Genomic DNA, 24,918 nt, shown 5'->3' with positions numbered 1-24,918 from the left:
AATTGAATAGCTTATAATAAACATTCCAATAACCTTCGAAAACACAATATCTGTTTATTCATGTTATGATACTAAGCAACGAAGTTGTTTTCTTTAAAGCAGAATTTTGTGTTGCATGGGCGCAACCGTGGCATTTTGCCACGCAGGTACACAGGCCTAGGCCTAGGTACTACATTATATTGTGCTAGGTACACTGGGCGGCATTGACTGATGGCAAACATGGCGCCGAGCCTGGGGCCCGACGTGTATGGTCGCGCTCGGTGTTTAATATGTTTGCTTGTGATCGCGCTAGTTACGTTAGTTTTTGCGAGTGCAGTGAGTGCAAATGACGAAGCGTTTCCCGTTCCCAGGTATTTGGACTATAACGCAACGACCGATTTCTTGCACTCACTCGCTAGCAAGCATCGGTCGCTAGCGTCTGTTTACAGCATCGGCAAGAGTGCGAACGGTCGTCAGATATGGGTGCTGAAAATCACAACCGATGCTCACGTGCGGGGCATCGGCAAGCCGCTGTTCAGCTACACCGCCAACATCCACGGCAACGAGGCCCTGGGACGCCAGTTACTCCTGTACCTTGTTGAGTACATGCTGGATAACTACGGCACCGACAGCCGCATCACACGCCTCATCAACAACACAGAATTGCATTTTTGCCCGTCGCTGAATCCGGACGGGTTTGCCAATGCCAGCGAAGGCGATTGCGAAGGGGCCAACCGCGACTCGGGCCGGTTTAATAGCCACATCGTCGACTTGAACAGCAACTTTCCAGGCAGCGGTGCTGACCTGACCACAATGACAGCAGGCCGCGAGCCCGAGACCCTGGCTATCATGACGTGGTTGGTCAGCAACCCATTCGTGCTTTCGGCTAGCCTGCACAGCGGTCTCGTGGTCGCCTTGTACCCGTACGACTACAGATCGCCAGACGCGCCGAAGGACAGCCCCAACCTGACCCCTGATGACGAGGTGTTCCGGCATCTGGCGAGTACCTACGCGAGAACCCACAGTGATATGTTCCGAAGCCCCCAGTGTCAGGAATACTTTGACGGCGGCATCTCCAACGGCGCCGAGTGGCTCTCCGTATCAGGTAGGAACCAGCCGCAGTGAAGTCTGCTTTCTTTCATTTTTTTTTTTTTACTGTGGCATGACAGGAGCTTAGAAGGTCACTTCCACGTCTATCACTCCCGTCAGCAGCGACGGCACGTAAGAGCGTGCGATGCGGTGCAGCGTGCAACATCCGTTACCGCTCCGAAATGCAATCTTGTCCGCGGAGAGCTTTTGCTTTTCGTCCCGCGCACCCCCGACCACGTGAACCTCGCGCCCCTGGGCTTTATCGACCCCGGGTGACGACGCTCTTGCTTCTTAGCGGCCGCGGCAGCGGCGGAGTCGACGGGAGCGGACGCCGAAAAGAAAAAAAAATAGGCATAAAAAAGGCAAAAAGTCCGCGCGGAGCTCTGTGCGGGTGCGCGCAGAGGCAGCGAGCGCTGGAGGAAAACCAGTTACGGTCTGCGTAGCCGCGCGCCCTGAACCGAAATCTGGGGGCGGCTTCCGCTTGGCGAAATTAAGTGGCGCGAGAAATAGCGAGCGGTGGGCGAAGCTGTCGTCGTCGGGGTTTTTACCCGGCGCACCTATTCGTCGTTCGATGTCTATCTCTTCCTTGATGCTTGTCACGCGCGCAACTCGTAGGCAAAATAGTTCGGTCGGAGCGTTTTGTCGCAGTTCGTTTCCTCTTTTCGCGCTCCGCTCGCCCGAATGCGGCCGAATTTTAGCTTGGCCTGCCGGAGCAGGGTGTGCCTCGGTCTGTAAATTTTGCGCGGTCGTCGACGAGGGTCTGGAGCCCGCAGAGTCATCAAAAGTCGGGCATTTTGCGTGACCCCTCTCGCTTTTGGTGTAGTACTGCAATTAAGCGAGCGTACCATTTACTAAGTACGGTGTTTTACGATGCGTTTCAAGTTTAGGAACGCTTCGGAGAGTTGAACTTCGGGCGCTTTCAGCTGCGCATCGCTACAGCTGGTGCTATTTCGGCGCAGTGAATGACACGGTCCTTCTTTACGAGTGTGCGGCAGGAAGCACTTATAACTGCCTGCCTGTTGTTTGTTTCTTGAAGGGAATGTTTTTGGTATTTGTATAAAATTAAACAAATTCGGGAGGCTACGAACGATGCTGCGCTTTCCATTGGCAGTCGGCCGCAAGATGTATTCCATGTTCCTTTTTTTTTTTTTTTCTGCTGGATTGTGATGTCCGCAATTGCCTTGGGAAAAACCAATGAATGACATTCGGTCGCGGCAAGCCACGTGCGAACGCTCAAGATAGCACCTGACAATCCTCCGAGTGATAGTATATCGCGCGGCGCAGAAATTCGCCTAGCAAAGACCGCGTATGCACGGCGCTGCACAGTAAATGCATTCCACTGATATGACGAAGATGCACTACGGCAGGTGCTGCTATCGGAAGACGCCGGAAACGCTTTCTTGCTTCTTTGAGGTGCAAGTGGTAGCGCTGACACGCCGAACGTATGGCTCGCATGGAGCGTTTTTGGTATGCGAAAACTCTCCGAGAGTGACGCGCACCCTTATCACACCCTTGTTGTGTACGTTGCTTATTTAATAAACAAGCGCAATGCACCGCAATACCGCCTTGCGGTGATCTTTAGAAAAAAAAAATATCACAGCCGCGGAAAACAGTAAAGATTCAGGCTAGTCCTCCTGGCGCTCTCTATGTTGCGTAATCATGGTGCGCTATGTGACTGACATGGGCGTTTTCATAAGTCGATTATGCTGATTGACGGGAGATTAACAAAGAGTGACGTGGCTTCGCTTGCAAGCTGCGTTGTTCGAAGCGGACGTTTTACCATTTGCGCTCTTGTTTGATCTTTTGTTCTGACCACCTGTCATGGCTTTCATTTTTCTTTCTTGTCACAGCCTGATGAAAAGTAAGAAAGAAAATCTATAGTATGTCCATTTTTAAACAACTGCTAGTGTTAAACCGTCCAAAGTGCTCCTTTCTTGAGCGCTTTTCTCCTGGTGACAGGTGCATACGCACACCTGTCATGGTGCAGGGAGCGCATATGCCGCAGATTGGGTAGATGTCTGTAATGGTGCCTTCCCTAGGACGAGGAAAAGGGGAAGAGAATGACTGCTTAAAGTGCAGTACAGTGCCAAGCTGCAATGAACCTTTCCGAAAATTCTCGCGGGAATGCATTTTTTCAAACGGCCACCTCTCACAGAAGTACTATCATCCTAAAATGAAGTGCGAACAAGAAAATTGAAACATAAATTGCAAAATGATATCTCATTAATTACAACACATTAAGAGAAACCTCAATAGTACTAGCACAAATTTATTTCACATTGAAGATGTAAAGACTGCTTTAGAAGCATTAGCCAACCACATCTGTATTTTCTCTCGAGGAGTTAATATATTGGTGTTCTTGTGTTGGCATTCCAGTTCTCTTGTTCGCGTTTCATTTGGCACAGATGGTAACTTGAACCCGGATATATCGAACTTGAAGGTGATCTCGAAATAATTCAATATATTGATAAATGGCAATAGTTAAGCTTGTGTGTAACTTACAAGCAAGAATACATTGCACTCATGCTAGTGACGCACTACTTGCAGCGATGTGCCGCTCGCTGGCGTGCTGGGGGCGCACCGCATGCTAGGAATTGCTGGACCTAACCTGCTTCGCGTCAAAGCTGCAGTGAATGGTGCTTTGGAGCTAGCCCCTGCATGTCATCAGATGTCCAAAATTAAGGTTCAGTAGGCTTCCATAAGATCTTCAGCAGCAAAGCAAATCAGGCATGGGCTGCTGATGGTCTTAAGTTTGTTATGTTGGCCTCACCACGTAGTGGAGGCCGAAGGCCACCATCAAGCATGCCCTGCGTTCATTTGACCATGTGGTTTCACAGCGCTAGTGCTGCCAGAAGATGCCCTATGCCGTTCAGCCGTCCCGTCTCTGCGCCCGAAAAGTGATTGTATAGCACCGTTAGGAAAGGCACCACTTGCAGGAGTGCAGCACGTGGTTCGACATATCGAAAGACTGGCGAAATTGGGGTTTCATGAACAACCGTGACTTTCCTGTACTTTTAGATGGGATTTTCAAGGATAATCTGTGTTCGATGTAGCCAGTAATTTGAAATATCCGGGTTCGATATGCATGGGGGGAGGGCGCAAACATCACCAGTGGTTAGGCATTGGGAAAAGCTGATTCCCCCGACCCATCACTGTCCAACTTTAATTCCCCCAAGTGGCTGGTCCCAACCTCGACCACCAGGGCTGCGCTGATATTTTAGCATTATGCCGCTTTAGAAATGCAGATATTTTGAGCCAGTAAACCAGCAAAAAGTTTTCTTGTTGACACATGCAAAACTGTGTGGTTCTATTGGGTCTATATCTTTAATTGTGACGGCTGATGCTGTCTGTAAATCCAGGCTTTAGAAATACCGAAGGTTTAGCTGTGCAAAAATAGACTATGGATGAATTTCCCAGCTTAGTGAATAGGGAACTTAGTGAACTCATTTCGTGTAATTACCAAATGTCTTTGATCTGCATCATGTGTGCTTTGTGTAACTGATGATGCTAGTTAGTAGTTGCACCCCTTTTCAGTGAACTAACTTCCCCCTCTCCAGTGCAGAAACGCAGGTGAGGTAATTATAGCTCAGGCTCAGGTTGACCTCAGTGCTTCCCTTTGCATATCATCCTTCCTCTGTCTCTTCCTCTCTGTCAACAAAAACAAAAAAAACATGCTAAGATAAGACAGCATCGTATGACTGAATTTGAGAAAGATTGAAAGTGCATGCAAAAAAATTTGAAGTTTTCAAGGTGATTATGATGTGGGATTGATAATCTTAGCTTTTCTGCACACCTTTTGTAATGTTGCTGAAGCTTTGTTTCATAGTAATTATAATCAAATAGTGTTTGATTCAAATTGAAATTATTGGCCTGTTTTAGCAATTAGGCTGGAGATGGGAATCGGGCGAGTAGTATGGGCTATTTCCTGCTTTTGAGGGAGGTGTGGCAGGCTAACATAACTCTCAGCTTGTTTTGCCATTATTTCAGCTCCTGTGCAAGCAAATAAATTCATATTTTTCCAAGTCATTTGTAAGATGTTCTACTTTCTTTGCACGAAATTTCTCAAATATAGTAAGCATACTAATGCTATTACAAAAAATTACAATTTGTTGTTTGTTAAGGAACATTTTTAAAATACATATTTGAGCTACAGCATTGGCACTTTTCTCATTTGTTGCCCTTGACAAGGGCCTTCTTCTGAATCGAAATAATAGTGATTGCTTTTATTGTACATTGAAAATAAATTTTCACTATCAGTCGTTCAGTATTTTTGCTTCCTTGCAAGACAAATTTATTTATAAATTAATAAAGATATTGTTCCAATGTAATTTTTTTGGTTTAGTACATGCAGTGGGCATGCAATGAAATCATAAAAAGAAATCCCGGGGAAAGGCTTATTAGTTGCAGAGGAAACTTTCCTTGAAAGCACTATAATTGTGTTTTGTGGAATTGCAGTTTGAAGCTTGGTCCCACAATCACAATCATGAAACTAGCCTGGTGCATAGTCTTAGGCATTATTTCTTTCAGACTGCACTGCCAACCCTTTTTTTAGTAGATTCCTTGTTCATCCTTTTCTTCTTGATCTTGGCAGAGGTATGGAAATTTGTCCTTGTTATCTCTATTAGGTTCAGCACCCTATCACAAAACACACCTTGTGTAATATACTGGTTTTTGCAGAACTTGCACTACTTTCACAAAATGGCAGAAAAATGGCAGCCACCACTGTCTTCACAATGTATTTTAAAGCCACAATGCAGCTGGAAGCTTTTGTAAACTCCAAAAACTATGATGCAGGACAAACAAAAAAACTTGGTGGCAATCAAGCTCTGACAAAGTTCCAGGGCACCCAAAACTGATTTATTCAAAACCATAAACTTTTTCTGGAATATTTTCTATCAAGTTTGTAAAAATAAAATTGTTTTCAGCAGTTTTTCTTTGTTTTGAACCCAAAAAGAGCTAATAAACATTGCTTGCCTGAAGTCATGCTTAATTTAAAGAGTGCATTGGCATGGTTTGTGCTGTTCTTATGTGTATTGCAGTATGCATATGAGCATGCTGCTCAGAGGATTCGTTCTTCAGGAATCCCAAAGTTTTTTAGGAGAAAAATGAATAAATCATTCCTTTGGTCATTCTTGCCTAACATTCCCCCTTAAGCAGAGGTGTAAGACCACATTTCTTCCACTGGTACCATTCAAGGTTTTCATGTCACTACTAAGTTTGAATGCCACTGTGTTGTTGTTGTTCTTTCAGAAAGAATACTGTATATAGAGAATATATATATTTTTTTCAGAGGGCTGCATTGCGTTTTCTCACCCTTGTTTTTTTTTTCTTGACAGATATAATTTGTATTTGGCAACTCTAGGGGTTGAGGCAGTTTCCATCCTTTCTCACTCCACTGCAACTAACCACATTATTTGCATTGTTTTCTCGCCCTTAGGGAGTATGCAGGATTTTAGCTACCTCTACACAAACTGCTTTGAGATCACCCTTGAGATATCCTGTTGCAAGTACCCAAGGGCAAACACACTTGTGAGTGAATGGGAGAAAAACAAGAATGCCCTCTTGAGCTACATGGAACAGGTAAGGAGGCTTTATCCTCTTTATGGAATACAGTGAGAGTACTGCTTCCCGGGCCTTTGATGAGCCTCATGGTGTACCCTCCATGTATGATCAAAGGTAGTCGGCAGAGGAAGCACTGTTCTTGGATGATCGTTTCTTCCTCGTTACTTCCCCTCCCACCTCCTCATATCAGATTGGGGTGCAGGAGTCAGTAGCCTTTGTGGTAAATACAAAACACAAGCTTATAATGTACTGGAAATTTGGCATGTAAAATTCATTTTACTGAAAGTGTTTGCCACAGAAAGAATTCTGGTCGTTTTCTTTGTGGCATTGCTTCGCTGCAGCGTGACGTCATTTCACTGCTGGCTTTTTGCAGTATACGTGGTAATTTGTTGTGCATGGATAAAATTCCTGCTAAGTGAAAAAAAAGGCGCACAGGTAAATGGTGCAAGGTTGGAGGTGAGAACTGTTTTTCTGTTGAGGGTTTATGGGATGCAAATTCCTGTAGTTGTCGCCCCTCACTTTCCTTTTCCTGCAAATTATAAAAGGGCACGGGCTTGAAATATTTTTTATACAAAAGTACACCATTGCTGATGACTGAGTTATTTGAAGTATTTTTCCTGTTCTTTTTTTTACTTTGAAAACAGTATGTGAAGTCATTAGTTTATTTATTAGTTTGTTTTTGTAATTATTATGAGTTAGTTTGTCTTTGTAGTTATTCAGGACAAGTAAATTAAAAATTTGTTGCTGGCAATAAAACAGATGCAATAAAGCAGTGCTGTTTAGGTAGCAGCTGTCAGAAAAATGCCAATGTCCTAATAGATAAGAACTCGGGAACTTGTCTGAGTTGGTATTGCAGAACGTGAGTGCTGGCCCATGCCATATGCTTGGTCCCTGATGCCAGCAACAAGTAGTAGTAGTAAGTGGATTTTATTAAAATAATAATGAAAAGGAAGGTAAAGATTTTTGCTTGCCCCGCCATCTGCCATCGATACTGAAGCACCTGGGCTGGGGCGAGAGGTCAGAAGGAGAGGTAATATAGTTTGCATATATTACTTCTCCCCCTATCCTCTCTTCCTGTCCCATCACCTCTTTAATTTCATTTCTGCATTCTGCCTGCTATCCTTTATTTCCGCTGCGCCAGCTCAGGTGCTTCAGTATCGATGGCAGATGCCGGGGCTAGCAAAAATCTTTTCCTTCCTTTTTACTATTATTTTAATAAAAACCACTTACTAATACTACTACTACTTGTTGCTGGCATCAGGGACCAAGCATATGGCATGGGCCACCACTCACGTTCTGCAATACCAACTCAGACAAGTTCCCGAGTTCTTATCTATTAGGACATTGGCATTTTTCGGACAGCTGCTGCCTGAGCGGCATTGTTTTATTGCATCTGTCAGTTATCACAGTGGCTTTCATTGGCACAGCTATGCTATGAAATTTTGTTCTTGGATCCTATACTCTTGCTTTAAACTCAATGCCCCTAACGCTCATCTGCATGTGTTATTAAAAGGTTGATTCTACTCAGCTTGCTGAGCAATGACACCAGGCAGTAATGAAACATTACTTGAGGCAACCTGTGCACTGATTCTATTAATTCTGGCATACCACACGTAGGATGGCTGAAGTTGCCAGTTAAATAAGGTATTTTAAATGCATTCCTTAGCTTTCACATTGCTGAAGCGTATCAGCCATTAAGTGTTGTGTATTTATGACTGGTTTGTTGTTCGCCAGTTGAGAGAAGACCACTACGTTTTATGTGCAACACTCATTATTCTGTCACGCAAAGGAAGTTAGTTTAGGAAGAGTCTTGTATATGACACCAGGTAACAGAGCACTGTTAATTAAGTAATACAGTGCTTGCAAAACACTTTAAAAATTATATTTTTAGAAAGCTGTGGTTACTTCTGTCAGGTGGCAGAGGCTTCTATTCTAGCAACTAACTTCACTTCCACTGAGTAGAGCTGCCTTCGAAACGATGTCAGTGTAACTTTGCCCATGGCATCATTCCTTGCGAGTGCCTCTGAGGGGTCTATTGGCCTTCTTGCTCAACTGGTTTTCTGTCTGCTAGCTGTTGGGCAATTAGAGTGAGAAGGGGGGGGGGAGGTCACAGGCAGGAACGTCCAGAAAAAAAATAAAAAGAAAGGGACAGGAAAAGCGGATGTGTGCAGGAGAAGTTGCCCAGCTGCTCGCTCAAGCACGAAGGTACAGCATGGGAAAGAGAAAAGGGAGGGAAACGTTTCTTCCTGTCTTTTTGTGGGTGAGGAATGTGAACAGGTTCTGTCTGTCTGCCGGGCTTTGGTGCCTGTGGGCTGTTGATTGTTGCACCATTAGTGCTTTTCTTCTTTGCTTGTGTCTGGAATGCACTTCAAAAGAATGAGTGTACATAAAGAAGGTCACGTTACTTTTGTAGTGCTGCGGTTTATGTTCGGCTGGTTTTTGTTTGTTCGCCTGGTTTGGTGGCACTTTGCTGAAACAAAAAAAAAAAGATAGTTGATTTTGGCAAGTGTTTTATAGGTTAGGTTAGTCAGAAACTTCTTGGAAGGAAATAGAAATGCATAGTTTTAGATGTGTTGACTTTACATAAGCCATTGCTTGTTTAAACTATAAATGTAACCAATAAGGTCTCGTAGTCAATTTTGGTTTTGCAGAATGTCAGATGCGGTAAGAAATTAGACACTGATTTATGAACCATTTTGCATGAATTCATGTACAGACTGTCAGGGGCCTATGTACTTGTATATATTATATCTGGTCTTAAAATATCTTTTGAACTGTAAGAAATGCATCCATTTACCTCTCTACTTATATACTTATAGGGTTACATTTATATACATATTAATATTGTTGTCTTCATCATTGTTATCGTTATTTACGTGCTTATTTTTTTTTTAAACTTGTGTTATGTTGACTAATAGTCTTTTTTTTTTATCGAGAACTGTTTTCTGGTATATTTTTACAGCGCAAACTTTTGCAAAGGTTGTTTCTATCTTTACTTTTTAATTCACTGTGGCAGGTTATTTGTCACAATGATTTGAAAAAGTATGTTTTAGTGCTTGGTGCCACTGGCTTGCATTATCAGGCAGATGCTGTCTAGTCACATGTATTGTGGTGCTGATTCTGTCATACACTGTTTGATCTATGCCTGTGTGTTTGTGGCATAGTAGAACCTGCAGCTGTGCGCAGTAGAATTGCATCTGGAGTCATTGTTTTCTGCAGCTTGCCAACTCAGTATCATGCAGCCCACTGCTGCACAGCTATTGTTGGGTGTCCAGTGCAATATAAGTAGGTTCATTCGTTTTTGGATTTTATTGTTCTTTAAATGAGGAGGGTAGAAAACTGGACAGCATTTTTCATCTGAAAATTGAGTAGAAATTAGGTCTTTCATTACCCATCCCATGTTTGCTTTTTTGTTATTGTCACCAGTGAAAAGAAATTTGAGTGCTCATTTTTTTGTTGCACATAAAATACTTTTTCCTGGCCTATAAGTTGCTCCATTGTATCAGTTATGCCATTCCATAAACTGTGCTTTTCTCAGAGAATTTCACTGATAGTCGAGTCATACCTCTACGTCAGTTATACATGGGGCATTGGGACTGTACAGTTTTTATGTGGAAACCGTTTTAGTAAATGCACATGTAGTCCCAACATTCTGCCACATTAGCAGCAATAGCCGGCATTTAGATTCTTTAGGCTCCCATCATCTACAAGGGATGAGCAATACCATGTCGTTTGTCTCATTATTTGTCTTACCTTAGAATATCTCTTAGCATTACTAAGCAGTCAAGGAAAACATTGGTGGATTGCTTTTGACACACACGTTAGCTTTCGTGGATTTTCTTCACCTGTTTGGAAACACGAAAAAAAGATTCCTTGAAAAGCTCGTGGAAGAACCACATTATGAACTATGAGGTCATGCCATGCAGTTATACTTGTAAAAAAAAAAAAGGATTTTTTGTATGTCATACCACTGTATAAGTCACGCTGACAGAAGGGTAGAGAAGCAGTTGCCATTCATGAATAGTAAACTATGGTACTTTATTTCAGCGAGAAAATTATGAAAGGTAGTTGATGCAAAAGAATTATGTACCATATGTTGAATTTTTAATTTTTTACTGTTTAGTGCACACATTATGTTCACATTTGTTGCATTTCAGTTTATTGTCACCTGGGCCTTTTCCTGTATTGTAGCGAGTTAAACAATATTCCAGTGTTTAGCACTGTTAGAACAGTATTGAATAGCATGGGTTTGTGATACGATGAAGTCAACGAGGTGTCAGGTGAAAGCTTGTAGTTGTGGCTCACTTGTGGCAGGTACTGTTCCAAATTATTCTGAATTGAAGGCACGCTTTGGTTTACAGTGGCCACAAGTATTTGAAGCCAAGTAAAGTGAACTGAGGACACTAACCGAAATGTTCACAGTTGCTCTCCTATACCAAATAATGCCTTCACTTGTTTGCACTAGCTGACTATGTTATCATGAAAATGGTTTTTTGGCTAGAAATCAGGTATAGCTGATTTTCGGAGAAACAGAGTGCAAAAATTTGGAAAAAAAATTGGGTTTTACTTAAAAATGAAAAGTGTTTATAAATGTACTCCCCCATTAGAGGAGTGAGCATCGCCACTCCGTTTTTTTTTTTTGATACGGTGGTGTTTGTTCAGTTCATGCTTTTTGGTTACCATATTGATAGGGTGTACTACAGGAAAACACCAAACTGTTTCTAGGTTTAGTTTTAGTTTTAGTGTAATTTAGGTTTAGCGTAATTGTGTAATGAGTACACTGCATTGTTTCTGTGAAGCATTCTTTACAAAGAAATCGCTGACTTACTTTCTCGCCAAAATATTTACGAGATCACTGAAATTTTCGGGTACATTTTTTTATTTAGCAGCTTATTCCTACTATAGCGGATCATTGAGGCGACAGCCATATGAGAAGCAGTAAAAACTGTGCAGGTATTTACTGACATACAGTATGTGTGCAGTGGTATGTAGCGGCTTTGCTGCGTCCCATAAACATTACAGTTCTTGAAACTTTTTGCTTTTTGTACAAATGCCAAGCATTGCTCTTGTGAAGGTTACAGGATACTTTAAACTTGAATCTTCAGAATAGCACTTAAAATTGCAACAAATTAGAAACTGTTTTACTCATTCATGACACTGCTGGGGACAGATGCAGTGCTGCATCACAAAGAGCACATGATGGAGTTGGTGTTGTAACTGTATACATCGTCAGAAAAGATTACATTGCCATCTTTACAGTTATCGTTTACTCTCAGGCAAAATATTTCTTTTTTTCTTATTGGTTACCTATAATTCCGTATTCTGTTGTGTATTCTATATGCAGGATAATATTTGTATTCAGTGCAGTAGTCATCAAGGTTTTGCATGTAGTAAGAGCTATGGTGGTGTGCTTGAAAAATGTGTCTGTTTCCTCTTGACTACAAGGTGCACATGGGTGTGAAGGGAGTGGTCAAGGAATTTGGCACTGGCAAGGCTATTCCCAAGGCAACGGTAACCGTGCAAGGTATCCAGCACAACATAACCACAACTGACAGGGGCGAGTTCTGGAGGCTTCTGGTCCCTGGGAACTACGCTCTTCAGGTGTCCAGCCCAGGGTGGGTCCTCTTTTTCTGTTGTTTCCTCTTTTTTTTTTGTGCCTTTTGTTCCACTGCATAATTTCTGTTTTCTGAACTTTGTCGGGCCATAGCTTGGCGGACAAAAAAGGCTGCCATGCCTTGTCACTGCAATGTTACGAAAATGTTTGCGTTTCAAAACAAAACAAATCATACTCTTAGCTGGTTCTGTTGAAAGCTAGATCATGTGGACAAAAGAATTTTTTGTTCTTCGTTACTATTGACTGAAAGCAAATTTTGGATAATCGCACTCTGCGGCAATGGTTGGTCATTATTGCATCTAAGGTTGCTTGTCCTTGAAATTTTGAAGGGGGCATTTGCATGAGCTTGCCAAGACTTTAGTGCTTACATTTTGTTTGTTTCCTGAGCATTTTGATCTTTTAAAATTGCATCCGTATCTTTTAAGACGGCACCAATGCAGTGTGAAACATCATGAGACTGTTTGGAAGCAATGTTGATGTGCCTCACTCAATTCCATAACTTGCGCTGGCCATGCATGTAACTTGCAGTATAGAGCTGATGATACCACCTTCTTTGGTACAGTGCAGCAAATGTTCTGATAGGATTGAAGTGGTCACATGGCATTCTGTCGTGCTGTCATCACCTTCTGTCTGTAGCCCTAATGGTTTGTCCGTCACTGGACGTATTTGTGATGTTTTAATCTGTGCTGTCAAATGCAAATTTTTGTTTTGCCCCCAAGTCTTGTTATATTCTCAGTAACTGTCTGAGTTTAATTTTTATACTAATGTATTGTGCGTTCTAAGTACCTTGCAGTCTTTCTGTTAAATAGTGTCATTCCCTGCTGCTTTTTTGAATGACGGAAAAGTGTATGCTAAAGCAGTGTGAAACGAGGCTCCTATGTAAATCGCATTTATGTGTAACTGCTTGAACGGTGACAAGGTGGTCTATTAAGAGAAATGCCATTGGAATTTTCTGGTGCACTTGTAAATTTTAAGAACTGTTTCTACTTGGTAAGTAACCTTAGACTGTTGGTGCTATGAGCTTGTTGGTTGGCCACCTTAGCTAAGCGTAAACCACGTTTCTGTCCAGTTACGAGAGCACTGTGCGACGCAACGTAACAGTGATGACTGGTGCTGCCACGTGGGTGGATGTCATCCTCATGCCTCTGGCGTCGGTAACCAAACCGGTAAGCATCCTTCAGTGTGCTCAGAATAAGTGTGCTGCTTTGGCGCTTGTATTCAGAGCATTGTTTGTATTAGCTGCGCATTGTCAGTTTTAGCTTCAGGATACTTGCATGGTATAGCTAATTTTTGCAAATGCCTTCATTCTGCTTAGATGCCACTTTGAATGCTTAGCTATTTTCTCATGAATCTACACTTTCATCCAGTTTTGTTTCAGTTTAATCCATGGCTGTCATTTCTAACTTGTTTTAACTGATTATCGATGTTGTTTCAAGCTCTTTTCTGCTTTATTTTTCTTTTGCAGTTCGTTTATGTTTATTTCTTGTTTCTGTGACCTGGCCTTTAATTTTGAAGAGACATGCAGTTTTATTGTAGAAAGAACTCTCTCAGTGTAGCTTATGTTTTGCAATTTGCAATACGTATTGAGGTTTCATTTAATGCTTTAAAGGGGACTATACTCCATTTCATACATAGCAGTCAACATTGCCAAAGCTAGCATGCCTGTTCATGCAGGCTAAGTCTGTGCCCGAAGAGTAGTTCGTAATATAGCCCAAGTGAATGCGGGCATGTTTTGTTATAACAAATCTCAAGTACCATAACTGGCAACCTCCCGGATTTCGTTTTATGTCTTGTCACATTTTTGTCCTGTGACTCATCGAGATTTCGGGAACTAAGAATAACACGAGGCGGTATGATACACGGCTGGTTAGGTGAATCGCTCTTACTCAGTCTGCTCCTAAAAAAGTAGTTCACACTCAGTGAAAAATATAGCCAGAGGGCCCGAACACTGAGCGCCTCACAGCTTCGACCACGATTTTCATTGCCACCATTTCGTTTTATACCGCTCTTTCATCCAAACAATCACAGAGGTTATGAGAAGAACGAATGATATGTGACGGAGTAACATGTTTTTGCGGACACACTACTTCCGTAGCCTCAGCAGCTCTGCCTGCTATGTATGACACGGAATGTAGTTCATCATTCATTATGACATAGGGGTGCACTAACTTTGGAACAGACTACACAAAGAATGCACCACAAGACACCAAGTGCAGGCTGCAGCAGGATAGCAGGGTAGTAATTACTTATTTTCTTACCATAGCAGCAATTACTTATTTTCTTACCATAACAGCAATGTCATAGAAGTTGCAGGTTGACTACTCTGCTAAGGAAGGCTGTTCAAAAAGTATCACTTACCATATTGGGGCATGTGTCAGACTCTTTTCACATGTTATATCTGAGATCCTGCTTATTATCTGTTTGCTCAAGGCCCAAATAACAGGCTTTCGTATTTGTCTGTGCTGTGTTTACCTTGAGAACTGAGAGCGTATGAAAATTGATAAGCTAATACTGCTTCTCTGATGTGGCTCTGCTACTGGGATGTTCGGGGAAGATAAGGAGATATGGGGATTTCTAGCTGCATGGGAATGTGCACACCTGTCTTCCAACTATAGATAGCAAGATAGCACTGGACACCCTTGCATATCACTTCTTATAGAGATAACAGGGGAGCTGTATTAGCAGGTGTTGCATTTAGGTGAATCGGAAAGTTTAGTGATTTGTAATTTTCTTTAGTTGCATGTTATTTTATACATTTCTTTGCTCTGTGTACTTTCTTTAACTCAGTATTGTAATACTAAGAGCAAACGGTCATTTTGAGCGTTTCTAGCATAGTTGCATTGCAAACAGCAAACTAGTAGGTTGATTTCTTTCTGCGCTGCATTTACCTATGAAGTCAAGCTTCACATCTATATTCTATGTTGGCATAAAGCATGAATTTGCACATTCTTCCAGCCCAAGCAGAATGCTCCCATCGACTCGGACTTCGAGTTTTCTACCAAACCCGAGTTCAAGCACCACAGTCACGAGGAACTGGTTGCAATCTTCACGAATGTTACCGAGAAGTGCCCAAGCATCACCCGAATGTTCAGCATTGGCAAATCTGTGGAGGACAGAGACCTCTACTTTCTTGAAATCAGTGACAATCCTGGCAGGCATGAGCCAGGTATGGATTAATATTTTATTACCCCCATCACACCTTGTGAGCTATGTATGATGACTGAAATAACATATTTAGATGGATGCTTTTGTCTGATCAGTTATTTACAGCCAGCCTCCAGCTAAATGGGTCAGGTATGGCTATCCTCATGCTGTGATAAGTTAAGCTCGTGCTAAACATGTGTTTAAGCACCACGAAGTAGGAAAGTACACGGGGTATTCAACAACTTCTGAAACAAAGTATGGTACAAGTGACTGATGACATGCATGTTACACAATCTTTTATGTAAGTCCCTACTTTGTAATAAGTCTTTTATGTAATCCTTTTGTGTAATACGTCTCCTCTTTCTCATTTGATCTTAGCTTGCACTGTGCTTTACGGTGCTAGTTCGTAGTGGCTCATGTGAAGGGCGGCATCAAGCATTATGCCACAGTTAAATTGTTTACAAAGGAGGAAACTACGGCAGAAACTTTTTGGCTTTGAAGTGCAGCTGTCGCTGCCACTTGTTTGCCTCGGGGGGGGAGCTTTTTAAATGTTACTTTCTTTCTGTTTCCATATTGCAGGTGAACCAGAGTTCAAGTATGTTGCCAACATTCATGGCAATGAGGTGGTTGGTCGTGAAGCTGTCCTTCTGTTGGCGCAGCTTTTGTGTGAGCAGTACGGCAAGTCTCGCCGCCTGACGACTCTTGTCAACAGTACACGCATTTACCTGATGGCTTCAATGAACCCTGATGGCTATGAAAGGGCGCACGTCAGTAAGGAACATTTTTTTACTTGGGCAAGACTCTTAGTATTGCTTCTTGAACTAGCTGCCGTGATTTCTGATTTAGTGCAGTAGCTAGTCAAGGCTAGTAACGGCTATGAAGATGCAGTGGTGAGAATTTTTGGCCTAGGAGAAGAACCCAGAAGTGATTTACTTCAAGGTTTGCAAACATTGATTATATTAGTAAAGCATTGGAACAGAAATGTTGGAAATGGTATGTGCAACCAATTTATTTCACTGCACTGCTACTGCAGTTCATATGCATTGTGGCATACATTGCTTGAGGGAAGAATTCTGGTTGTAACATTGCTCTTTGTCTGCCGTGAAATCATCCGAGCAAACTTCTTGGAAAATAATTGTGTCCAAGCAATGGTTTGTGACCTTTCTTTGGGCTTGTGTCATTATTATGACTGCCATGCATGCTGTCTCAAGTGAATGGCATCTCTTTAATATGACATAAAACTGCAGACTAGTTGGCATTGTATTTATATGTTTGAATAAATCTAAAAAAAAAAAAAAACTTGCACATAGCACAAACATGACAACTAGCTCATTTTTAATATAAGTATTGTGCTCATGTTCTGTCAACAAGTGCATTTCTAGAAAAAAAAAGAAAAAAGTGGTCAGTAAATTGCAGACACAACCGTTATAAACGATACGACTTTAAAGACTACTCAGTAAGCATGATTTCTTTGTCATTTAGAAGTGGACCACAGTTAATTGCTGCAGCTCTGATAAAATATAAGGGAATAATCACGCTAGCATGAGAAAGCTGAGCTTGAGGTGGCCTGAAAATAGCACATCAGATTAGTGATGAGCTATGTGCGCCTCAACATGGAAACCAAAAATTTACATTTATTCATGGCTGCAGGTCGAGTATGTACATGTTCCAAATGCCGCCTCTTTTTTAGAAGCACTATCTCAAAGCAGAGAGTGAGCGATGGCGTAGAGGTAGAACATCCGCCTCGCGTGCAAGAGGACCGGGGTTCAAATCCTGGTGCCGCGCAATTCTCCACCGGGTTAAAAAAAAAAAAACAAGAAAAATCCGCGTGTCGATGGAATTGCATAACCAGGCCTGGAGTGCGGCCTGATCTCGGTGACCAGAACCGACAACGCACTCTCTCACCAGAGCAGGATTTGGCCACCCGGGTGTAGTACTTGGCCACAACCTTCTATGATCAAACCAATTAACCCTCGGCCCTCAGTCCCCAGCGGCTGCAGAGCAACTGACCACGGCGGCGGTCAGACCTGTGACGCAGCGGAGGGTGCTAAGAATCTCTGGCTCCGGACAGGCCGCCATTGGAATCTGAACCTGGCAACGCTTAACGCTAGAACTTTAGCTAGTGAGGCTAGCCTAGCAGTGCTGTTTGAGGAACTAGCGGGAATTAAATGGGATGTGATAGGGCTTAGCGAAGTTAGGAGGACAGGTGAGGCGTATACAGTACTAAAGGACGGACACATACTGTGCTATCGCGGGTTAAAGGATAGACGAGAACTAGGTGTGGGTTTCCTCATTAATAAGGATATAGCTGGCAACGTAGAGGATTTCTACAGTATTAACGAGAGGGTAGCAGCAATAGTAATTAGGCTGAATAGGAGGTACAAGCTGAAAGTGGTGCAGGCCTACGCGCCCACATCCAGCCATGATGACCAGACTGTTGAAAGCTTCTATGAGGACGTAGAATCAGCAATGAATAGAGTAAAATCGCAGTACACTGTACTGATGGGCGACTTCAATGCGAAGGTGGGCAAGAAGCAGGCTGACGACCACGCGGTAGGTGACTATGGGATAGGCTCTAGAAATAGCAGGGGAGAGTTATTAGTCGAATTCGCGGATAGAAATAATTTACGGATCATGAATACCTTCTTCCGCAAACGAGAAAACAGGAAGTGGACCTGGAAGAGCCCCAATGGTGAGATTAAAAATGAAATCGACTTCATACTATGCGCTAAACCTGGCATCATTCAGGATGTGGCCGTCCTCGGAAGGGTGCGCTGCAGCGACCATAGAATGGTAAGGTCTAGAATTAGCTTAGACTTGAAGAGGGAACGGAAGAAGCTAGCAAAGAAGAAGACCATTAACGAGTTAGCCGTAAGAGGGAAAGCACAGGAGTTTAGGATAGCGCTGCAAAATAGATACTCGGCTTTAACTGAGGAAGATGATCTTGATGTTCATTCAATGCACGATAACCTGACATCAATAATTACGGAGTGCGCAGTAGAAGTAGGCGGTAGGACAGTTCGAAAAGATACCGGGAAGCTATCTCAGGTGACGAAAGATCTGATTAAGAAGCGCCAAAGCATGAAGGCATCTAACACTACCGATAGAATAGAACTAACGGAGCTATCAAAGTTAATAAATAAGCGCAAGGTAGCCGACATAAGGAAGTTTAATATGGAGAGAATTGAGCATGCTATAAAGAACGGAGGTAGCCTAAAAGCAGTGAAGAGGAAACTAGGCATAGGTAAAAACCAGATGTATGCATTAAGAGACAAGCAGGGCAATGTCATTAGCAATATGGATAAGATAGTTAACGTAGCCGAAGAGTTCTACACTGAGCTGTACAGTAGCCAATGTAATCAGAGCGCCAATGAGAAAGACAGCAGTGCACAGCAATGCGTCATCCCGCCAGTAACGAAAGATGAAGTAAAGAAAGCCTTAGAAGCAATGAAAAGGGGAAAAGCAGCTGGGGAGGATCAGGTAACAGCAGATCTGTTGAAGGATGGAGGGGACATCGTGCTAGAAAAACTAGCCACCCTGTATACGCAATGCCTTATGACCTCGACTGTACCAGAAGCTTGGAAGAATGCAAACATTATCTTAATTCATAAGAAGGGAGACGCCAAGGACTTGAAAAATTACCGGCCGATCAGCTTACTATCCGTTGCCTACAAAGTATTTACTAAGGTAATCGCCAATAGAGTCAGGGCAACGTTAGACTTTAATCAACCAAATGATCAGGCAGGCTTTCGTAAAGGATATTCCACAATAGATCATATTCACACTATCAATCAGGTGATAGAGAAATGCGCAGAATATAACCAACCTCTATATATAGCTTTCATTGATTACAAGAAAGCATTCGACTCAGTGGAAACCTCAGCAGTCATACAGGCATTGCGTAATCGGGGGGTAGAAGAGCCTTATGTCAAAATACTGGAAGATATATATAGCAACTGCACAGCTACTATAGTCCTCCATAAAGTCAGCAATAAAATTCCAATAAGGAAGGGCGTCAGGCAAGGAGACACGATATCGCCAATGCTGTTCACCGCATGTTTGCAGGAGGTATTTCGAGGCCTGAATTGGGAACAGTTGAGAATAAGAATAAATGGAGAATACCTAAATAATCTGAGATTTGCTGATGACATTGCCTTGCTGAGTCACTCAGGAGGTGAACTGCAAATCATGATCAACGAGTTAGACAGGCAGAGCAGATCGATGGGTCTAAAAATTAACATGCAGAAAACCAAGGTAATGTTCAACAGTCTAGCAAGGGAACAACAGTTCACAATTGGCAGCGAGAGCCTAGAAATTGTGCCGGAATACGTCTACTTAGGGCAGGTAGTGACAGCTGATCCGGATCATGAGAGGGAGATAACTAGAAGGATAAGAATGGGGTGGAGCGCATATGGCAAATTCTCGCAGATCATGAGTGGCAGTTTACCAATTTCCCTCAAGAGGAAAGTGTACAACAGCATAATCTTACCGGTACTCACCTACGGGGCAGAAACGTGGAGGCTAACGAAAAGAGTTCAGCTTAAGTTAAGGACAACGCAGCGAGCCATAGAAAGAAAAATGATAGGTGTAACGTTAAGAGATCGGAAGCGGGCAGAGTGGGTGAGGGAACAAACACGGGTTAATGACATCCTAGTCGAAATCAAGAGAAAGAAATGGGCTTGGGCAGGGCATGTGATCCGAAGGCAAGATAACCGCTGGTCTTTAAGGGTAACGGAGTGGGTTCCAAGAGAAAGTAAGCGTAGCAGGGGGCGGCAGAAGGTTAGATGGGTGGATGAGATTAAGAAGTTTGCAGGCAAAGGGTGGATGCAGCTGGCAAAGGATAGGGTTAATTGGAGAGACATGGGAGAGGCCTTTGCCCTGCAGTGGGTGTAGTAAGGCTGATGATGATGATGATGATCTCAAAGCTATAAACAAAAACACAAGGCAGCAACCGCAACCATCCTCACACTGTAAAACTTTTCATTTGTAGCATTAGGGCTATGTGCAGGTGTACGCTAATTGTGACTTTTCTTTCATTCGATTTCCACTACACCTGAAGGGTTTCCCCAAAGCCACTAGGGCGTTTCCTGTAAACCACGAAGAAAATACAGGAAAACATGAGTCAGTATTGTTGGCTTTGGATGGGGAGCCTAATGTCAAATGTGTTATTTTTGCTCGTAGATGACTACAACAGCGTGGTGGGCCGGTTCAATGCCCATAATATTGACCTGAACCGTAACTTCCCCGACCAGTATGAGCCTGAAAAGGCACATCACCCACGAGAGCCGGAGACAGTGGCAATGATGAACTTCATAGTGGCACGTCCCATAGTGCTGTCAGGCAGCCTGCACGGTGGTGCTTTGGTGGCAAACTACCCATATGACGGCAACAAGGAGAAAGTGGAACGTATCTACAGTGCCACACCAGATGACTCTCTCTTTCGGTACCTGGCCCGTACTTATGCCAAGGTACGTGCATGCAGCTTGTTATAGGAGTGCAGATTTGGGCGAGATTGTGGGAGAAACATGGCAGGGCAAAGCAGTGCAAGGAAAACAGGAAACAGATTAGGTGAGCTCTTGTCTTTAAGCTTTCATTTTTTTCCAGTCTTCGTAATTTTTCACTGCTTTGTTCCACCATGTGATGACTGTCAAGTTGGCTAGCATGCTATTTGTGCCACCATGACATACCGTACCGGTACTCACATATGGGGTAGAAATGTGGAGGCCAACAAAAAGAGTTCAGCTGAAGTTAAGGACAACGCAGTGATCTATGGAAAGAAATATGATAGGTGCGATGTTAAGAGACCAGAAGCTGGCAGAGTGGGTGAAAGAACACGGGTTAATGACACCCTAGTCGAAATCAAGAGGAAGAAATGGGCTTGGGCAGGGTATGTAATGCGAAGGCAACATAACCGCTGGTAACAGAGTGGATTCCAAGAGAAGGCAAGCATAACAGGGTGGCAGAAAGTTAGGTGGGCAGATGAGGTTAAGAAGTTTGCAAGGATACGGTGGCTGCAGCTGGCAAAGGACAGGTTTAATTGGGGAGACATGGGAGAGACCTTTGCCCTGCAGTGGGCGTAGTCGGGCTGATGATGGTGATGACGATGGTGACATACCTGTGCACAGGTATGTGCCTCACTATGTCATCCTATTTAGGTGACCTCTCTTTGCCAACGTTTTATGGCAAGTAGTGCATGTAGCTTTGGTGTCTTGGAGAAAATGAGCAGTACTTGTTGGAGCTTGCGAATGGACACAGCGTTGTTAGGTAGTTCATACTGGAGCCTTACTATCAATACTAAGTTGATTGTCTTCAACTTTGACCTGATAGGCCAGTTCAGTCACTTATTTAGAGTATGGTGCAGAAAAATAAAGGAGGAAAACACTTAGGCCTCTTATGTGGCATATAAGTGTAACATTTTTGTTGACTGTGACTCACTTTTGTACTGGCAAAATCAGGTGGCCAGAAAGAGCATCCTCAAATGCATCTCCTGTATCTTACGGTGCTAAGTTTTGCTGCGGGACAAGTAACCAACATTTTTAAGCCCCTGACTTGTAAGCGTGGAGAGTGGTTAGTTATACGATCACTTGCACAACAAAGCACTCTGCATAAAGCTTGGAATCTATACGCCACCATTTGCCAGTGCTGTATGCATATGTGATGTTATGTGACATTACGTGGTCATGTGCTCAAACTTCATATGTTTTTGTTCTATATTGTAAAGCCGCAATTCTGTTTGTTTCATTTTATGCCTCACAACCTTGTGGACATAGCTCGGTTTGCGCTGAGTTTTTTCACTGTACACCATGTCATTTCAGGCTCATCCAACAATGAGCCTTGGAAAGCCGTGTCCAAAGGGGCCCATGGATGATGCATTCAAAGATGGGATCACTAACGGTGCAGCCTGGTACAATGTTTATGGTGAGAGCTTATTCCATCCTTGTAGCTGAACCTAATTTATTGATTACCTTTCACGTCTTGCATGAAGCTATGCTTGCATTTCCAAGTCTATATGGTACATGCATATAATAAATGCTTTGTTAAAATAACGTTTTTATTTAAAGAAAGTGCATTTGGAAAACACCGAAAGTGATGTTGCAAGTTCCGTTTTGAACGTTCCTGTTATCCTTGGTACAGGTGGAATGCAGGACTTCAACTACCTGCACAGTAACAGTTATGAACTGACTATTGAAATGGGCTGTTACAAGTATCCACCTGCATCTGAGCTGCCAAAGTTTTGGAACGAGCACAAGCATGCGCTCGTAACGCTTATGGAGAAGGTAAGTTTATATTTGCTGCTAGTCCGTAATTCGATGACTGACTGCATGGATGGAAGACTGTTTGCACGCATAAAGAAAAGGAACTCGGAATGATGTGAAGTTATGCAGAGCTTTGTCCGGAAATACATGAACTTTTTTAGGCAGGCTTTTATTTCCTGTTACTGTTTAGGTCCTGGTAAGATTGCTTCCGGCTAGCAGCAGGCACACTGTAGGCCATCTATAATTGTCCTCTTGTGTAGTAGTTAAGCATAACTAGTCTGTAATCATAGTCATGCAGCTTTTCCTGGCTACATTAGTATGTTTTTTTACTTGCATGGAACAGTGATTAACGACATGCTGCTTAAAGGAACTCTGAGGAAATTGATTCTCTTTTCTGGCTGTGTTGTCATTTGTGCGGACACATTTATCGGAGAGAAAATTGGATTTATATATCTTCTCATGAGTGAATTCAATCTCATGCGGTTCTTATCAAAAAAGACTGGTAGCCTCTATTTTTTTAGATTTATGGCGGTGTCTTGTAGCCTTGTGGATCTGCGCCAAAAATTGGTGTTGACACGTGCATTTTACGTGCGAAATTGACTGGTGATGGCAACACCTGTATTTCTTTTTTGGTCTTTTTTAGCTTATAAAGCTCCTCTTTCAGTGAGAGTGGCCTCTTTGCAATTAGAACTTGTTACCCTATCGATCCAGGCCAGCTTCTATTTGTCCTCAGTGGTGTCACTGTAAGGTACGTTAACAGAAAGGGAAAGACAGCTAATCATTTGGTTCTGTAAACTAAGGTTCTGCATGCATGTCTGGCTGCTAGGGAACACACATTTGTTGGTAAGGTGGAGAATAGTAACTGAAAGGAAACAAAAAAAAGGGATGCATTTCTTGCTCCTGTGTGATGTGCTTATGTCAGGTGGCACTTGGGACTGCATGGGAGAGAATGTGCTCTCTCGTAAGCGTAATGCAGTACTTTCACATTCATTGTAGGAACTGCCTGTCATTGCAAAAATGTGTAGATTTGTGGCAGGCCTAAAGCTTCCCTTTGTTTGTGGTAAATAACTGTGAATGCGGATGAAATGCGCACACTTTCGTGAAGTTGGCATTGTGCTTTAGCCCATTTTAGCCCAAGAGCTGTTGAGCTTATGATGTGCTCGACAGAAAAGTTGAGGTTTCTGCAGTCTTGGGTATTTCGCCTTGCACGTATCAGAATTTTTTTTTTTTTTCATTGTAGTGCTGGATTGCATACAGAACGAACCTCTGCAGCCTTCACAGAGTACATAGCAGGCTATATCTAAACTATACATCAAATGGAAGCCCACCCTTGCAACTTCTACCTTTGTGTCAATCTGGTTCGTTTGTGATTACGTGCCTAAAATGGCATCAACCATGTGAACTGTGAGTGTATGTAGACTGACCGTGGTTCTTTTTGGCAAAATAATTACAGGTTCACCAAGGTGTGAAGGGATTTGTTAAAGATGAGAACGGACTACCAGTTCCAAATGCAACTATACACGTTCTTGGTGTTCATCATGACGTTCACTCGGCCGTGGATGGAGACTACTGGCGTCTCCTCATGCCTGCAACCTACTCAGTCCGGGCATACGTTGATGGGTCTGTATGCTAATCTGTTATTGCAGTTTTTTCAGCTGTCTGACAACAGCATTGAAAAAACATTTTTAACCACTGTGCAGCTAGTTCAGGTGTGGCAACATCAACTACCACAAAGCAAAGCTAAGGAGTTACATGTCTTAACTTCAATTTGCCCCTTAGTTTTAGTCATATGCGGGAGTGTTGCATATAAGCTGGCTATCAGTTTTCTAATCGTGTTCTTTTATACAAGGGTTCTTTTGTTTGATGAACTACATTTGTTTCTTATGGAAGTCCATTCCTCTGTTGTATTAATACATCAGAGGGGAATGAATTTTATAATGAGCATCATTTCAAATTATTTGTGGTATAAAACTTTTCAAGCCAAAGTCATAGTATTCATAATAAATTTAGTGAGTTTGTAGAGTCCAACACGCTTGCTGCAGTTTGGAACATTTACAGTGACCTTAAGCTTTTGGTCCATGGTGTGGCCTCTGCTGAAAACCTCCCGGACTACTAGAGGAGCCAAAAACAAATTTTTAAAATCTAAAATTACTTGTATGATAGACTATCTAGAACAAGAAGCAATTGCTCAATAACATTTGTTGGTTCTCAAAACCTTGAGAATGTTCTGATGTTTTTATAAAATAACTGCATTGGAACAGCTTGCAAAGCAGG

General features: G+C 42.7%; 1 protein-coding gene across 2 annotated transcripts in view; it reads left to right on the top strand.

Annotated features, from left to right (window-relative positions):
• The first annotated feature begins 203 nt into the window (after window positions 1–203).
• LOC144121224 (carboxypeptidase D-like) overlaps window positions 204–24,918 on the top strand; it is a 51,546-nt gene continuing 26,831 nt past the window's right edge. For both annotated transcript variants that reach the window (XM_077654319.1, XM_077654320.1), the window contains exons 1-10: window positions 204–1,084; window positions 6,506–6,648; window positions 12,076–12,245; window positions 13,314–13,410; window positions 15,200–15,410; window positions 15,968–16,159; window positions 20,570–20,856; window positions 22,204–22,306; window positions 22,523–22,665; window positions 24,098–24,264. In XM_077654319.1, the coding sequence (XP_077510445.1) occupies window positions 211–1,084; window positions 6,506–6,648; window positions 12,076–12,245; window positions 13,314–13,410; window positions 15,200–15,410; window positions 15,968–16,159; window positions 20,570–20,856; window positions 22,204–22,306; window positions 22,523–22,665; window positions 24,098–24,264 (2,387 nt within the window). In that variant the 5' untranslated portion in view covers window positions 204–210. The remainder of the gene's footprint in view (window positions 1,085–6,505; window positions 6,649–12,075; window positions 12,246–13,313; window positions 13,411–15,199; window positions 15,411–15,967; window positions 16,160–20,569; window positions 20,857–22,203; window positions 22,307–22,522; window positions 22,666–24,097; window positions 24,265–24,918) is intronic.

The sequence above is a fragment of the Amblyomma americanum genome, chromosome 2 (assembly GCF_052857255.1).
Source record: "Amblyomma americanum isolate KBUSLIRL-KWMA chromosome 2, ASM5285725v1, whole genome shotgun sequence".
NCBI classification, from domain to species: domain Eukaryota; kingdom Metazoa; phylum Arthropoda; class Arachnida; order Ixodida; family Ixodidae; genus Amblyomma; species Amblyomma americanum.
Note: the sequence above shows the minus strand (reverse complement) of the source record. Positions and strands in the feature narration are given on the sequence as shown.